Raw genomic sequence first — 17,128 nt, 5'->3', positions numbered from 1 at the left:
AACCTCTCTTTCTTTTCTTATGCATTCAACACACACTCACTGGCCACTTTATTAGGTACACCTTACTAGTACCGGGTTGGACCCCCTTTTGCCTTCACATTCATGATGCGAATCTCCCGTTCAACCACATCCCAAAGGTGCTTTATTGGATTGAGATCTGGTGACTGTGAAACCCATTTGAGAACAGTGAACTCATTGTTATATTCAAGAAACCAGTCTGAGATGATTTGCGCTTTATGACATGGCGGATTATCCTGCTGGAAGTAGCCATCAGAAGATGGGTACACTGTGGTCATAAAGGGATGTACATGGTTGGCAACAATACTCAGGTAGGCTGTGGCGTTGACATGATGCTCAATTGGTACTAATGGGCCCAAAGTGTGCCAAGGAAATATCTCTCACACCATTACACCACCACCACCAGCCTGAACCGTTGATACAAGGCAGGATGGATCCATGATTTAATGTTGTTGACAGCAAATTCTGACCCTACCATCCGAATATCGCAGCAGAAATCGAGACTCATCAGACCAGGCACTGTTTTTCCAATCATTTATTGTGCAATTTTGGTGAGCCTGTGCAAATTGTAGCCTCAGTTTCCGGTTCTTAGCTGACTGGAGTGGCACGTGGTGTGGTCTTCTGCTGCTGTAGCCCATCCGCCTCAAGGTTGGACGTGTGGTGCATTCAGAGATGCTCTTCTGCATATCTCAGTTGTAACAAGTGGCTATTTGAGTTACTGTTGCCGTACTATCAGCCCTGTGTCTCACTGGATATTTTCTCTTTTTCTGACCATTCTCTGTAAACCCTAGAGATGGTTGTGTGTGAAATTCCCAGTAGATCAGCAGTTTCTGAAATACTCAGACCAGCTCGTCTGACACCAACAACAATGCCACGTTCACATTCTGATGCTCAGTTTGAACTGCAGCAGATCATCTTGACCATGTCTACATGCCTAAATGCACTGAGTAGCTGCCATGTGATTGGCTGATTATAAATTTGCATTAACGAGCAGTTGGACAGGTGTACCTAATAAAGTGACAGGTGAGTGTATGTCTGCATGCACACAGATAGGAATGTATATGTTACTAAAAAAAGAATGTGGATAAGTTTGTGCTTATACATTAGAGTGTGTATGGTCTCTGACATGTATCTGATGAAATTTCTATACTGTTTGAGAAATAAAGATATTTAGAAAAATCTCATTGAGACTTGTTTAAAAAATTCTGAATAATTATCTTTTTCCATGACGGATTTTGTCTAGAGATTAATATTGTCAAGGTGTTGTGTTATGAGATAACATTATTGTTACAGGTGACAATGAGGGATTTACCACAGCTGGAGGTTTCGAAAGCACTGATGTCCGGCACAGTTTTATACGCAAAGTAAGGGAACCATTCATCTATCATTAAATAATACACAGTACTCTGCACATAATGAATACTAATTTATTTCTGAATGGATATCTTACAGGTTTATCTGATCCTTGCTGCTCAGCTTCTTGTCACTGCTGCCGTCGTGGCTATTTTCACGTTTGTGTGAGTCTCTTCGGGGTTGTGGTTCGGTCATGTACTTTGTGTTCACCCAAAATAAAGGATAAATCTTATCACTGCTTGATCAAGGCAGACTTTGCTGTTAAACTCAGATTGATGTGTTTATCCATACAGGGAGCCAGTAGGATTGTTTGTGAGGAAGAACCCTGCCATCTACTGGGTTTCCTAGTAAGACTGAAATCTTTAATTGTTCATTATGAATATATTGCCTGGCATGTGCAACATTAAAGGGGTTATGTGTTAAATGTTTTTGCATCAGTTGCAGGATCAGCTAGTTCCTCTGAGAAATAACATACTAAAACATATCTATAACGCACACCATAAATTGCTGTTAACCGGTATAAAGAGCTTTCCTTTTTATTAAAGGGTTAGTTCACTCAGAAATTATTAATCACTATTATTAATTACCCTAATATCGTTCCAATCACACAACTTAAGAGATTTTAGATGAAATCTAAGAGCTTCCTCATCCTCCATAGGCAGCAATGATCCTGAGATGTTTGAAATGTCTAGAAAAGGAACCAAAGATACTTTTATGCCGCAAATAAAATCTGTAAATATGACACTGTCAGGTGGTATCTTCTCTCTGGGGTGCAAGTTTAGGACCCTAATCATGGATGGACAAAGTTTTATGGGTGTTTTGAGCTTAGTTAAACCACTGGGAATGTTTTGATGATATTTTTGGTTTCTTTACTGGACTTTGATCCAGTTAAGTTGTTTTAACAGTTTTTTTTTTTGGCTCACAAAAGTGTTTTTGGAGCTTACAGTTGAACCACCGGGAATGTTTTGGTGATATTTTTGGTTCTTTTACTGGACTTTGAATGTCTCTGGACCTTTGCTGTCTGGAGGATGAGAGCGCTCTCAGATTTCATCCCAAAATACCTTAATTTGTGATTGAAATGACAAGAGGCCAAGTAATTATTAACACAATTTTCATATTTTAGGGTGAACTAATGTTTTAATGCTTTTGATTATAATAATGGCTAGCCCAGTGTCTGCAGTATATATAAACCTACCAATCATTAAATGCTTTGAATGACTTAACATATAATAACATCAGTTAATGGAAACACTGACATTTTACAAAATTTGGCGCAGATCTGTATTTTAAACCCGACTTTTATATGTAAGGAATCACAAGGATGTAACGTTTTGTCCATTTTGTGACACAAAATTAAGTGCTTATAATACATATTCTGAAAAAGGAAAGTTTCTCACTGCCGTTCATTTAACAGCAAATGGTGTTGCTGATAACAAGGTGTTTTGAATTCTACATGTACCTCCTTTAAATACAAATATTATAGTAAGGTTGAACGACGTGAATGATAACTGAATTAATTTTATATATATTTTTTTCAGTGCAGTCTATTTTGTCACACATATGGTACTGGTTTGCTGTCAGGGACCCAGGTGAGGTGATCGCTTACTTTTCTGAATGAACCTATAATAAAAGGAATAGTGTTGGTAAAGTTATCTACAAGTAAAATGTCACTTTGAAGCTATTTACACCTTGTCACTTCATGAGTTTGATCGGATTGTGAATATGGCAGTAAATATCCTCCAAATCACACTGGAGACAAACATAAATCTGATCGCCAGTCTAAACTGAACTGTTCTAAATCCATCTGGTTGTTGAAACCACATATGTACATTTCTCCTCCTAAATGTGTGAAAATAAAAATAAACGTGAGGGTGTGTTATAAGCCAGTGTTTCCCAACCCTGTTCCTGAAGGCACAACAACAGAACACATTTTCAACCTCTCCCTAATCAAACACACCTGAATTAACTCAGCAGAACATTAGAAAAGACCCCAAAACCTGACACGAATGGGTCAGGTAAGGGAGACATACAAAATATGTTCTGTTAGTGTGCCTCCAGGAACAGGGTTGGGAAACACTGTTATAAGCTATATGATAAGTATATATGAAAGTTTTTAAGGTTTCATTTTGTAGTGTTTTTTTTTACCAGTAATTAACCATCAAATGTTAAATTACAATGTTAAATTCACATCAAATGGCAGCTTTAATAACAGAGATGCATCACACATCTGTAGTAGCCCATCATTGTTCATTTGAAAATGGGGTTTAACCCAAATTAATGTAAATATTTTACAGTTTTAAATGATATCTTGTACATATCTGTACAACAAAAATAGATTTTATATATCCTTTCCTATTATAACAGTGCACGTGTGATGTTTTACAGGTACACATTTAGTCATTTATCATATAAGAGGTTTTACTGGAACACGAGTGAAGTACAGTACAAAGCCTGTAGGAAACATGTAAAATCATTTGTATGTAGAAGAAGAAATACGGCTTGCGTTTATGTAAAAAAAAAAAATACATATATAAAATATGGTGTATTTGATGCTTAAGTCGAAATTTGCATAATGCTTGCAATTTGGAGATCAGAATTATATGTTATATATATTATAAATGGAACCGTTCACAAATTCACAAATCACAAATTCAAAAGCTATTTGATGAAGTGAACAAGTATAAAAGTGTAAACAAAACATAATTTACTCATATATACATAATTTAAGACTAAAGCCTTCATTAAAGCCACTACAAACATAGGTTGGACCAATTGATTTAACATTTGGCTTTCATGTTTTTAGGAGGCGCTTTCCATGGAACCTGATCCTGTTGGCCATTTTTGTGAGTTTTAATAATTAATAGTCTGAGTCACTGTAATACCTGTAATGAACAATGTTGTTTACGTGTAATGCTGAAGACACAGAATGTATTTGAATAGCCTTGCCTTTTTTTTTCTTTTAGACACTGGCCTTATCTTTCATGACTGGAAATATAGCAAGGTGAGACATGTCTCATTAAATATACATCGCATTGTTGTGATACATTGGGAGGGGAATGAGAAAATAACATGGCTCTAGCTTGAGGACTGTTGACATTGGGTTTCAATGGATGCACTGTAAATCTTCTGTTAAAACATCTTTGTCCGTTTAGTTTGCAGTGATACAATGGTTTTATTTTCATCCCCTTAGATTATTTGGTGTCTCTGATGTATTTTGAGTTGACTCTAAATAACACATGCCTGTATTTGATATGGGTCAAAGCTGGGATGTCAGATTTTACACTCAAAAAAATGACTTTTGCTGCTTGATTTTAAATATGTTCTATCCACTTAAATTTTACAAAAACAATTAAGTTAACAATCGATTTGTGTTGGGAAATGATAGAATTGTGTAGAACCCAGCATTTTTTGTGTAGTGCCTACATCAATTTTATTTGTTCATTAAAAAATATATACTTTATTTCATTTGTGAAAATCAAATGTCCAAATAGGGGTGTAATGACCATGAAATATATAAAATATACACATATGTTTGTGTATGGTCGGAGGGCTCCAGTTTCGCTGCATGTAACAGTGTTGTGACAAATAAGGGCTCATCATCATCAAATCTTTAAAGCCTAGTAGTTTGATGGATAGCTGCAATATATAAAGATGTAAATGTCAAATAATTTGCATTTTGGTGCTGAACTGTAAGCTGTTTAATATTTTGTCAAATGATTTTCAGTATCCTCGATCTATTTATTTATTCTTATATAAACTATTTCACAGATTAAACAATTGAATTAATTTGAGAGTTATACCATTATTATATACCAGTTTGCTCTTAAAAAAGACAATCTAATGTATGGAAAAAAACAACACATTTTTAAGTTGTATTATATTTTAATATTTTGATGCTTGAAAGCCCCTTTTCATCACTGACCCATAAATACATTGATGTTTGCAACAGAAAAAAATAAGCAAAGTTTCTTGAGAACAGCTCAGGACAAATAGTACTATCAGGATCTTGTGTTCCAAGTCTGATATGTATTATTTATCATTTTAAAGATGTAGTGTGTTTTTTATGGTTTGTGTATATGTGAGCCTTACTGAAGACCAATTTCTGTCACTGGTTGATAGAATTATTTGAATTCTGAAGGATCAAGTTACACCAAAAGTTGAAATAATGGTTACTGACAATTCATCTTTACCATCAAAGTATTGATTATATCTTATACAGGGTTTCCACTGGGTCTTAAATAGCCTTAATGTCTTAAATTTTTAAAACTAAATTTTAGGCCTTTAAAAAGTCTTCAATTCATTGGAACATTATCTTGTAGGTCTTAAAGCATTTTAACGCATTTTAATTTTCCTATGTCCATGTAAAGCTACCCAGTCGAACAGACAGACACCAATCCAATCACCAGCAATCCATCTCAATAAATCTTATATCGAAACTCTGTTTATAACTCTATTTATCAATATGGTTCGATTATCTGCCTTTCAATAACATTAGTTTAGAAGTTCTTCCTGTATTTACCATACGTGGTGAGGACACTGACCTGGACAGACTGTTGTGCATACATTTAGATTATTATAGTTTTAAAAAGTTTTTTTTTTTGTTGTTTTTTGAAGAAAGTTATGTTAAAAAAATTTACATGTATGCAACTAGGGTGTGCTTGTTCTGACACCGTGTTTAGAAATTTGAAATCCTTAGTGTTTAGCCCTGTATAAGTCTGAAATTTCATTCATAATGGCCTTAAAAATGTCTTAAAGTCTTAAATTGGACTTTGTGAAACCTGCAGAAACCATGTTATAATGCATTAAATGCAAATCAGCAACTTTTAAATTATAATAATATTTGACAAGATTGCAGTTTTCACTGTATTTGTAATCAAATAAATGTAGTCTTGGTGAGCATGTTGAAACTTCTTTTAAATTTTTTTTAATGCTATAACAACAACACGTACTGGTCAATATAATAATGTAATTTGTGTTTGTAGTTATTACAGCACTAGAGCGGTGTTCCTGGCACTGGCCATCACTGTTGTCGTGTGTGTTGCAGTGACCGTGTTCTGCTTTCAGACAAAGGTGGGCTACACTTTTTATATATATATATTTTATATATATATAATATTTACATTTGAATTATATATTTCCCATCATGCAATTATTTTTCCCATCCATCATGTGATAAGTGTGTAAACGTGTTTTCTATTCCGTAATAGGTGGACTTTACCAAATGTTCTGGCTTTTTCTGTGTACTCGGAATTGTAGTGTTTGTGACCGGCATCATCACTGCTATTGTCCTGTCATTCAAATATGTAAGCATGATATTCAGTTCAACTTTAATTGTATAGTGCTTTTCACAATAATTATTGTTTCAAAGAAGCTTTACAAAAGGTGCACAATATTGCATTACAATTAAATTCAGAAAAGTTATTGGTTATTCATTCATTCATTTTTCTTCGGCTTAGTCTCTTATTATTCAGAGGTCTCCACAGCGGAATGAATCGCCAACTTATCCAGCCTATATTTTACGCAGCAGATGCCCTTCCAGCCGCAACCCAGTTCTGGGAAGCACCCATACACTCTGACATTCACACACTACAGCCAATTTTGTTTTACCCAATTAACCTATAGCGCATATCTTTGGACTGTGGAGCACCCAGAGGAAACCCACGCGAACACTGGGAGAACATGCAAACTTGACTAAGAAATGCCAACTGACCTGGCCAGGACTCAAACCAGGTCTTGGTGTGAGGCAGCAGTGCTAACCACTGAGCCACTGTGCCGCCCGGTTATTAGTTGCCATAGCTTTATTAATTACTAATAACTTTAACTAGTAGCTTTTAACAGTTAAAGTTATTATATATAAACGCAGTTATGCTGCAGTTATATAGCTTATAACTTATGTAGCATAAAATTGTTAAGGGATAGTTCACCCAAAAATTTACCCCAAGAGTCGAAACAGTTTGAGTTTCTTTTTTTCCTCTTCTAAACACAAAAGCAGATATTTTGAAGAATGTTGGAAACCGGTAGTCATCGACCACAATAGTAGAGGGAAAAAAAACACCATGAAAGTCAATGGCTACCGGTTTTCTACATTCTTAAAAACAGGAGGGTGAGTAACTAATATCAGAATCTTCTTTTTTATGTCAACTAGCGCATTAATCGATAATTTGTTTGTCATTTTCTCCATTTGTTTTTTTAGGTCCCATGGCTGCACATGCTTTATGCAGCTATAGGAGCCATTGCATTCACTTTGGTAAGTCTGTTAACTATCAAATTCAGCATTAGTTCTATATTTAAAACATTGCTCACTAATTTCATCCAAAAATCCCTTTTATTTATTTTTTCCATTTGTGTTTTAATTGTTTAGTTTCTGGCCTATCACACTCAGCTGCTCATCGGGAACCGGAAGCTCTCCATCAGTCCAGAAGAGTATGTGTTCGCTGCTCTCTCCCTTTATGTTGACATTGTGCAGATCTTCATCTTCCTCCTGCAAATCATCGGTTACGCCGAGAGATAGATAGATTGATGGATCAGAAGGTGATTGATGTACCTTTACAGTACTGTCATAACGGCTTTATTGTTTATGCACCATGCAGTGCCTGCTCAGTCTGATCTTAACTATAACATATACTCAAATATTACTGAACTTGTAAAATATAGCTGACGTTATACTGATCAAGCAGCCGGAGTATAATTTCCACAGTTAATTATTGAAGGTTTCCATGATGAAACAAACATATGCATACAATCTGGTGAAAAATGATGGATGTGTTTTAAGTCTGTGTTTCCCAGCACTGTTCCCAAAGGCACACTAACAGTACACATTTTCAACCTTTTCTTAATCAAATAGACCAGAATCAACCAATCAGAACATTAGAAGAGACTCCAAAACCTGAAGTTAATAGGTCAGATTAGGGAGACATCCAAAATATGTACTGTTGGTAAAGCCAGTGATTCCCAACACTGTTCCCGCAGGCACACCAACAGTACACATTTTTAACCTCTTCTTAATCAAATAGACCAGAATCAACCCATCAGAACATTAAAAAAGACTCCAAAACCTGAAGTTAATAGGTCAGATAAGGGAGACATCCAAAATATATACTGTTGGTGAAGCCATTGATTCCCAACACTGTTCCTGAAGGCACACCAACAGTACACATTTCCAGCCTTTTTCTAATCAAACACACCTGAATCACCTCATCAGAACATTAGAACATTAGAAGAGACTCTAAAACCTGAAGTTAATGGGACAGATAAGGGAGACATCCAAATACGTACTGTTGGTGAAGCCAGTGTTTCCCAACACTGTACCTGAAGGCACACCAACAGTACACATTTTCAACCTATTCGTAATCAAACACACCTGAATCACCTCATCAGAAGAGACTCTAAAACCTAAAGTTAATGTGACAGATAAGGGAGACATTAAAATATGTACCGTTGGTGTAGCCAGTGTTTCCCAAATCTCCAAACAGGCACACCAACAGTACTCATTTTCAACATCATCTTAATCAAACACACCTGAATCACATTATAAGAAGAGACTTCAAAACCTGAAATGAATTGGTCAGATAAGGGAGACATCCAAATATGTACTGTTGGTGAAGCCAGTGTTTCCCAACACTGTTCCTAAAGTCACATCAACAGTACACATTTTTAACCTCTTCCTAATCAAACACACCTGAATCACCTCATCAGAAGAGACTCCAAAACCTAAAGTTAATGTGACAGATAAGGGAGACATTAAAATATATACTGTTGGTGAAGCCAGTGTTTCCCAACCCTGTTCCTATAGGCACACCAACAGTAGACATTTTCAACTTCATCCTAAACAAACACACCTGAACTCATGGGAACATTAGAAGAGACTCCAAAACCTGAAAAGGCTTAATGGAGATAAACCTATTATGATACCAGATAATGGAGACATCCAAAATATGTACTGTTGGTGTGCCTGCAGGAACACACTTGGGAAACACTGTTTTAAGCCTTATGTTATATTAATCATAGTTTCTATTGTATAGAAGCCTGCTACCATGGAATAAAAAAAGGTTATTGTGCCAATTCTGACTTGGATCTCACAGTTTGGACATTTCTTCTAGAATTGCGAGTGTATGTGTTGGAAATGTACTAACTCTAAATTGTGTGTTTGTAGCTTAAAATCCTGAGTAAAAGGAGTTTGGGAGAAAACCTGTGAAATCTGAATAAATAATTCTGAGGAAAAAGTCCAAAATTCTGAGAAACAAAGTCTGAATTGTGAAAAATAAAGACAAAATTACATGAAAGCCGATAAACTTTACGAAGAGAAAACAACTGAATAAAAAACAGACTTTCTTTTAATTAATTGAGTTTATTTTGCATCATAAAATCATAATCACCTTTTTTTTATTTATTCTGTGGTGGAAACAGTGGAAGGGGTCTGTATTATTCCGATTTCTACTGTATAGACTTGGATGTGCTGTATTTACTGTTGATATTACATGTTTGTGTGTGTATGGTCAAGGGTTTAGCTTTTCTGCTGTGTATATATAGTCGCATTGTATTTTATTTTACGAGATTCAAATACAGACATCTTTATATACAATATAAAGTCTGTTATATATATATATTTTTTCGCTTCAGATTTGGGAAAAGTTTTTAGTTGAAGAATTTTATACTTCATTCACAGGTTATGTGATGTACAGCAGTGCCTTTCTACTTTCGTTTAGCTCCAAAGATACACTATTACATGTTGTAAAAACTACATCGAAAAGTTCATGTTCTCATGCTCCAGTTTGATATGCTGTCATTATTTTAGGATGGTCAATAAAAGGAACACTTCAGTATTGTTCACTTATTTAATAGATTTTAATTCAGTTTTTCTGTATTTCTCCTATTGCAGTTGCTTCAAAATGTTTACACAATGTCTAACAGGGCAACACTGAAATTCCTAATTCATTTTGATGCTTAATTTACACTTCCTTTATTTGTCACAGCCACCAAAACCAAAGTCTTCAGCTCCACATTCATTAGATCAACAGGTCCACTGCTATAAATGCTTGCTTTCTAGAATGTCTTTATATACGCAGTTCACTGTTTCCATGGCAACCCAATCGTAAGTGCCCAATGAAGCCATTTGTCTTTCACAGAAATTAAGCTTTACTCCATCCCAGTGGCTGCTTTATATCGGTTTGTTTCATAATCTCCCTCGTTGGCTCTCTTCATCCTCTGTCGGATTTTCAGCTGTTTCAGTCGGTTCTTGTCCACTTGTCTCTTTGCCAGAATAAAGCCGATGATCCCAGAAGGCAGGCCAATCATCCTAAGAGAAAAACATCTGTCAGTTGCTACCAAAGTCAGATACCATCCCTTTATCGGGTACCCCTTCGGACAAACCCTGGAGCTTTACTGGAGGTTATTACAAGACTTTTGTGACTTAAAATATAAATAAACTATTATAATCAATGTCAGTGAAGTGACCATGTATGGTTCTGTGCCCGTTAAAAGGACAGTTCACCATCTACTGAATCCAAATATTTTGAAGAACATAGGGAACCAGTTTGTTGTTGGTCCTCCCTGACTGAGTGTTTTTATTTATTTGCTACTATGGAAGGGAACACTAAACTTTAATGTTCAATATTTAATGTAACTTGTGTTCAGCATTAATTTAAACAACTTAAGGGTAAGTAAACATTGACTAGGAGTTTTTTTTTGTTTTCGTTCTGTTGAACACAAAAGAAGATATTTTGAAGAATGTTGGAAATTGGTAAGCAGTAACATCCATAGTAGGAAAAAATACTATCAAAGTTAATTGTTACAGGTTTCCATTTATTCATTTTCCTTTGGCTTCCTTCTCTTTATTCATCAGGGGTCACCACCAACTTATCCAGCATATGTTTTACACAGCGGATGCCCTTCCAGCTGCAACCCAGTTCTGGGAAACATCCATACACACTCATTCACACATACACTACGGCCAATTTAGTTTATTCAATTCACCTATAGTGCATGTCCTTGGACTGTGGGGTAAACCAGAGCACCCGGAGGAAACCCACGTGAACACGAGGAGAACATGCAAACTCCACACAGAAACGCAACTGACCCAGTGACCTTCTTGCTGTGAGGTGACAGTGCTAACCACTGAGCCACAATGTCACTTTTTACAGGGTTCCAACATTTTTCAAAATATCTTTTGTGTTCAACGGAACAGAAAAGAGCACTGTGCTGTGATTTTTATGTTGCTAGGTAACCACTGTGCCAATGGACCTGGTGCTGGAGCGCATGTCCTTGGGCGATTTTTCCACACAGAGTTGACTTGTTTTAACTGCTGGCACAGAGCGCTCCATTAAAAACACGAGGCGCAACAGGTGGTTAGAATGCGAGGGACACGGGGGTCCTTGACAGCACGCAAAACATTCACTGCCAATAGAAAACTATTTTAAAAAGGTGCCTCACTGCAGAAAAAAAATAGTTCAGTGTGATTAGGGCCTAAATTATGACCAAATTGAAATTTTTGGATGAACTATGCCTTTAAGGCAGGGGTAGGGAACCTATGGCTCGGGAGCCACATGTGGCTCTTTGAGCAAAAATAAGTGGCTCTCCAGCTGTTTTTCTTCAATAATATTTCAGATTTTTTAAAAATAGAACTGTTACCAGAAATCAGTTTCCTATTGAAAATATAATTACAATTCCCTTTATATTGTATTTTTCACAGCAAAATAAAGAAATTTGTTTACAATAAAAGGTTTCAACCAATGCGCATATGTGGTGCGGTGGTTTAACTTGAATCGTGACAACAATAAAGGGCAAGTTTTTTTTTTAAGGTAATTTACATTTTTATAGTAACCTCACACACGTAAATTCAAACATTTTAAGCAATGGCAAAAAAAACTAAATTGTCCTTTCTTTATACATTTTGATGAGTCATATTTGTTTATTTTTGAGTTGTGCATGGACATAAATAATGGTTTCATTTATAAATAAATAAAGGTTCTGTTAAATACACACACCCCATATGGCTCTTTAAGAAACGTATTTAATAAATAAAAAAAATAGGAAATAGCTCTTTGCTGAAAAAAAGGTTCCTGACCCCTGCTTTAAGGGCTTGTGGAAAACATGAAACAATTCTCGATTAATGTGGAGTAAAAATGCATGAACTTCTGCAGTAGCCAATCAGAGGCATTTAGCTGAAAATGCTGGAGATTTGTTGAGTGTGAGTGCTCACAAGTCTGGTTTCTATTACAGATTTATGCTCAAATTTTTCACACTTATTTTTAAATGTGAATTAAAAAAAAATACTGCAGAATGACTTTAATCAATGTAATGCAACTACATTGGAATGTTTTCCTCCTATAACCTCTCCCAAGTTATATAATATGCAAATAATGAGAAACAGTAAATTCAAAATTTCCGAAGAAACAACTGAATCTTTCTTGAGTTGTGCAATTTAACAGGGCCTTGTGTTGCTCCTGATGCATCATGCTCTAAACTAATTACCACACACACAAATAAATATCTTCCACATATAAAAATATTTTACATGTATCATTATTATCAACATTAACAATCATCATTAATTTCATCAGGAATAATAATGTTTTGTCCTAATAATGCAGCCCTACACTATAATGACTTTCTTTTAAAAATGTTTGTTATTAAGTTTACATTATTGTAATTTTAGTAATTATGTTGTTTTTTAGTTAATGCTAGTATTTAACAATAGATAACACACGCATTTAATCATAATATCTAATTTCAGGAGCAAATACTGACCCCTAATAGAAAAGTTAATCTGTAAATCTGACTGCTTTTCTAGATTTTCAGTAGTTGTTTCCCTTCTTTTGTGGTCTGAAGCAGAACGCAGATATGAGCTGTACTAACCATGCATATCCAATCTTCATCATGGGATTTTTGGCCTTTCCTTTGGGCATGTACTCGGGACTGTTATCTTCTTCTTCCTCCTCTTCTTCTTCTCTCTTTTGTTGGTTGATTTTATTTTCAGGTTCAGCTGCTTTCTGTGTGTTCATAACTCTTGGAGGCTCCGTCTTTGTGATTGTTTGTAAAGTATGATGTCCACAGTGTAAAGCTCTGCTGTGTAAAACATTTTCCTGCAGTCTGAGGGAAACTCTCTGCTCCGAGTGAGATCCTCGCCACAACGTCCTGTTTGATAGCCCATACAACCCTGGAAAACAAAACAAATTTCTATTCAGAGTTCTATTCCATTTGTGTTTTTTCAAAATTGCTCTTCCGGTATTATAAATGCAAATAACGCTTTCCTTCAGCTTAGTCCCTGATTCCAATAAACTTTCCAATAAATTTTAATCAAATGGCATAGAAGGAAGCTTCCCAAAAGCACCCTTCAATCAAAAGTTCCAAAATTACATAATTTAATAAGCGTGTTTGTAAAAAATCTTAAGATTGCTTTTCAGACTTTATATAATCACTTTTGGTGGAATAGAAAGTTAAAGGTTCTTCACTGAAACATCAATTCAAATAAAGAACCTTTAGTTTTAAAGAAACACTCCACTTTATTGGCAGTTGACTCATTTTACAAGTATCCTTGAGTTAAACCGTAGAGTTTTACCTTTTTGTAATTCAAATATTTTTAGCTTAGCATAAATCATTGAATTGGATTAGACCATTAGCATCTCGCTCAAATTTTAAGAGTTTTAAAGGGTCACAAAACACCAAAACACATTTTTTGAGATTTTGACAGTCATATACGTGCCCTACACAGCTAAAAACACTATTAGGACACATTTTTTTCACAAAAAAAGTGAAAATTTTTTGTTTTTGCGTTATTTCGAGCACATTCGTTCTTCCTGTTTGCAAAGAAATTTGACGCTGCGTCACGCCAATTAGATCCTTGTGTAAATTCCAGCGTGTAGACTGGATGTCTGTACCAGAGAGTACACCGTGATGTGTTTGAGCGTTTTAAGCATTAATTCATGAGAAAGACTTGGTTCGAACCAATCAGTGTGCTCTATTGTGAACTTCATTAGTATGCGTGATAGCTTCGAAGACTGTTTTTACCTGTTGGTATGTTCAGACAAAAAGAGATGCCACCTTGTGTTGCCAACCATAATTAAAACATGTCGAAGAAGAAGAAGAACTGTTTGGAGACATGGTGTTGTGTTTATAAATGTGCTGCAACAAAGGTTTTGTTTCCATTTCCCCACTATGAGAGCGCAACTGGACTCACGTGTGGATTACAGTGGTCTGCTAACACGCGACAGAAATACTAGTTAGTAAGGAACATTTTTAACCGAGAGCTTTTCGCATCTGGAAATGGTGAAATCCGCATTTGCCACTCGTCTCCTTTTAAACGCGATTCCAGTTCCTGTTGATTGTCCTGTATCTACGGATTTGGCAAGTGTGTGATCAGTGTTCTTTATTTATGTTTATTCATATGGCAAAGTTAGTTAGTATTGTCAGCAGTACTCCTTCGGTTTTTAAAGACATACCTCAGTCAAAATGATTTAGTTACTAAGTTTACAGCACGTTAATATCACTACAATATTATGGAATGAAAAAACCTGCTGTAAATGCTGCTCTCCGAATGTAAACACCTTAATCAACCTATTACCGTCGTGTAGGATTTTTGCCGCATTTTGTGACAGGATAGTCCATACACACAGCTGTGTTTCTACCATGAAATGCAGAGGTTTTTTTTCTTCCGTACAGTGAGCGGTATCTAATTCCATTAAAACTACACACTTCAAGCAGTTCCTCGTATCCAATGTTTCGTTTGTCACGGGGGACATGCATGAAATGTTCCTGAATGAAAGTGAAAGTGCCAAACTGCAGTTAAAGTCAACAAATTAAGAATGAAACACCAAAATAACATGAAACTCCAGAGGAAATGTGGATAGTGCGAGGTCGAATTATTTGCTGTAACAAGTAAAATGGGATCATGAAAGGAACATTCAAAAAACAACTCATGTAAACACCTTAATCATATTATCGTTTTATTCAGATTAAGGCAAATAATTCCATTACTGACGTCCATGATGCAAATGTAGTCACTGTCTATCTCCCCTGCTTCTGTGTTGCCTCTGTGAAAATCAGTTGTAGTTCACTTAATGAAAGTCCCCTTTTCATGCAAACCCTTCACCATCTGACACTCCCACCTAAACAGAGCTGGACTCGCCCACTTTCCTGACTTTTTTCAAACTAGAGGTGTAAAAGCACCCTGCTGAGACAGAGGGTTTTCGTGGCCCTTTAAGTATTTTCTTATCTAAAGCTTGACTCTCCTGTAGTTGCACCATGAACTAAGACCGATGAAAAATGTTGCTATTTTCTAGGTCAATATGGCTAGGAACTTTACTCTCAACTGTATAACTCCATGGGACTTGCAAAATGAGCCTATTTCAGGACAAAAAAAGTGAAGTGTTCCTTTAAGACTGCACAAAATAACAAAGGAACAAAGTACCACTATATGTAAAAGGAAGTATACGCTTAGGTTGGTATTGACATTTAGGGTTAGGTAATCATGTGTGTAGACAAGTTCATCATCAGTGTTGTAATCTACAATAATTATTAAACTCAGTACTGTAGTTATAAACTAGTTATAGAGTTATAGAATAATATGTATGTTCATATTAAGGCTAAAGAAAAAATGTCCCATTTGGTGATTAAATAGTGGTTTTAAAAACATAGAAAGCTTTACGTTGGAGTGTCTATTGTTTAATAACGTAATGAAGACAAAATATACGTGAAATTACGTCCCCTTATAATTTAGTGTAATAGATTTTTTAGAATTAAACAACAAACTTAATCTAACCAGTACTTATTAAAACACAACAGAATTATCATACTAAATTGTATTATACTTTACATTTTTAAAAACCTGCTGATTATTTGGTTAAAGTGGTTTTAAAAGATAGTGACAGTAGAAAGATTTTGATGACAATTAATTGGTTTTTATTTAATGCAATTAATTGCATTGCACTGTGATTTTTAAATTAAGTCTTTTAATACGTCTTAACCCGGCTGGGTCAGTTGGCATTTCTGTGTGGAGTTTGCATGGGTTTCCTCTGGGTGCTCCCCCACAAGTCCGAAAACATGTGGTATAGATGAATTAGGTTAGCTGGATTGTTCTTAGTGTATGTGTGTGAATGAGTTTGTGTGGGTGTTTTACAGTGATGGGTTGCAGCTGGAAGGGCTCCGCTGTGTAAAACATATGCTGGATAAGTTGGTGGTTCATTCCGCTGTGGCGACCCCAAATTAATAAAGGAACTAAGCCGAAAAGAAAATGAATGAATACGTCTTAAATATGGCTGACAAGACTTTATAGCATATAAACTACAGTAGATATTAGACAATCATTACTTATTCAGTGAAATTAAAATAGGATACATACAAGCATGATTCGTGTAGAATATTCTAGTTAGTTTCTAGTCAGTCTAAAGACTCTGATAAGCTGTTCGGGTGTGTTTTAATTAGGCTTGGAGCTAAACTCTGTTTAATGAACCAGACCTGTCACTGGTCATATGGGTCAACACGAGTGTTTTATGTTTCTGTAGTTAACATTAAAAAAAATAACATAAACAGTCCCTTGTGTTCCATTAGTTGACATTTTATCGTTTTAATATGAGGCAAATTGTAAGTTGCAATTCAAAATAAATAGAAGTGGTTTTAGGTTTATCTAATCAGCAATGTCGACTTAATTCATTCTTACGTACGCAGTATGAATTACGATGCGAATTATTTGAATAAGTGATCGTTTACCTTGCAATGTCGACCTCATCAGGCTCCTACAGCGCGCCGCCATTTTTGTTGTGTA

General features: G+C 35.6%; 2 protein-coding genes across 2 annotated transcripts in view; one reads left to right on the top strand and one right to left on the bottom strand.

Annotated features, from left to right (window-relative positions):
* The window catches only part of tmbim1a (transmembrane BAX inhibitor motif containing 1a), a 25,584-nt gene extending 15,373 nt beyond the window's left edge, over positions 1-10,211 (top strand). Inside the window, exons 3-12 of the mRNA XM_056459651.1 lie at positions 1,312-1,382; positions 1,471-1,535; positions 1,665-1,718; positions 2,910-2,960; positions 4,175-4,214; positions 4,335-4,372; positions 6,354-6,441; positions 6,579-6,674; positions 7,565-7,618; positions 7,733-10,211. Of these exons, the coding sequence (XP_056315626.1) occupies positions 1,312-1,382; positions 1,471-1,535; positions 1,665-1,718; positions 2,910-2,960; positions 4,175-4,214; positions 4,335-4,372; positions 6,354-6,441; positions 6,579-6,674; positions 7,565-7,618; positions 7,733-7,882 (707 nt within the window). The 3' untranslated portion in view covers positions 7,883-10,211. The remainder of the gene's footprint in view (positions 1-1,311; positions 1,383-1,470; positions 1,536-1,664; positions 1,719-2,909; positions 2,961-4,174; positions 4,215-4,334; positions 4,373-6,353; positions 6,442-6,578; positions 6,675-7,564; positions 7,619-7,732) is intronic.
* si:ch73-71c20.5 (DUF4748 domain-containing protein) lies at positions 10,194-17,128 on the bottom strand. The gene is made up of 3 exons (XM_056459652.1): positions 17,074-17,128; positions 13,225-13,525; positions 10,194-10,666 (listed from the first exon to the last, which is right to left on the bottom strand). Exons 1-3 carry the CDS (start codon positions 17,114-17,116, stop codon positions 10,507-10,509), a joined length of 504 nt encoding a protein of 167 aa, XP_056315627.1. The 5' UTR covers positions 17,117-17,128; the 3' UTR covers positions 10,194-10,506.

This window comes from Danio aesculapii, chromosome 6, assembly GCF_903798145.1.
Source record: "Danio aesculapii chromosome 6, fDanAes4.1, whole genome shotgun sequence".
NCBI lineage: Eukaryota > Metazoa > Chordata > Actinopteri > Cypriniformes > Danionidae > Danio > Danio aesculapii.
The sequence above is the reverse complement of the archived record's forward strand: the minus strand, read 5'-3'. Positions and strand labels throughout refer to the sequence as shown.

What these genes read in the sequence shown, in the direction of transcription:
- si:ch73-71c20.5 (XM_056459652.1), bottom strand. Translation starts at nt 17,116, where the DNA reads ATGGCGGCGCGCTGTAGGAGCCTGATGAGGTCGACATTGCAAG. An exon ending in GATGAGGTCGACATTGCAAG is followed by an intron (nt 13,526 to 17,073) that starts GTAAACGATCAC and finishes TTTGTTTTCCAG; the next exon opens with GGTTGTATGGGCTATCAAAC. An exon ending in ATGAAGATTGGATATGCATG is followed by an intron (nt 10,667 to 13,224) that starts GTTAGTACAGCT and finishes TTTTTCTCTTAG; the next exon opens with GATGATTGGCCTGCCTTCTG.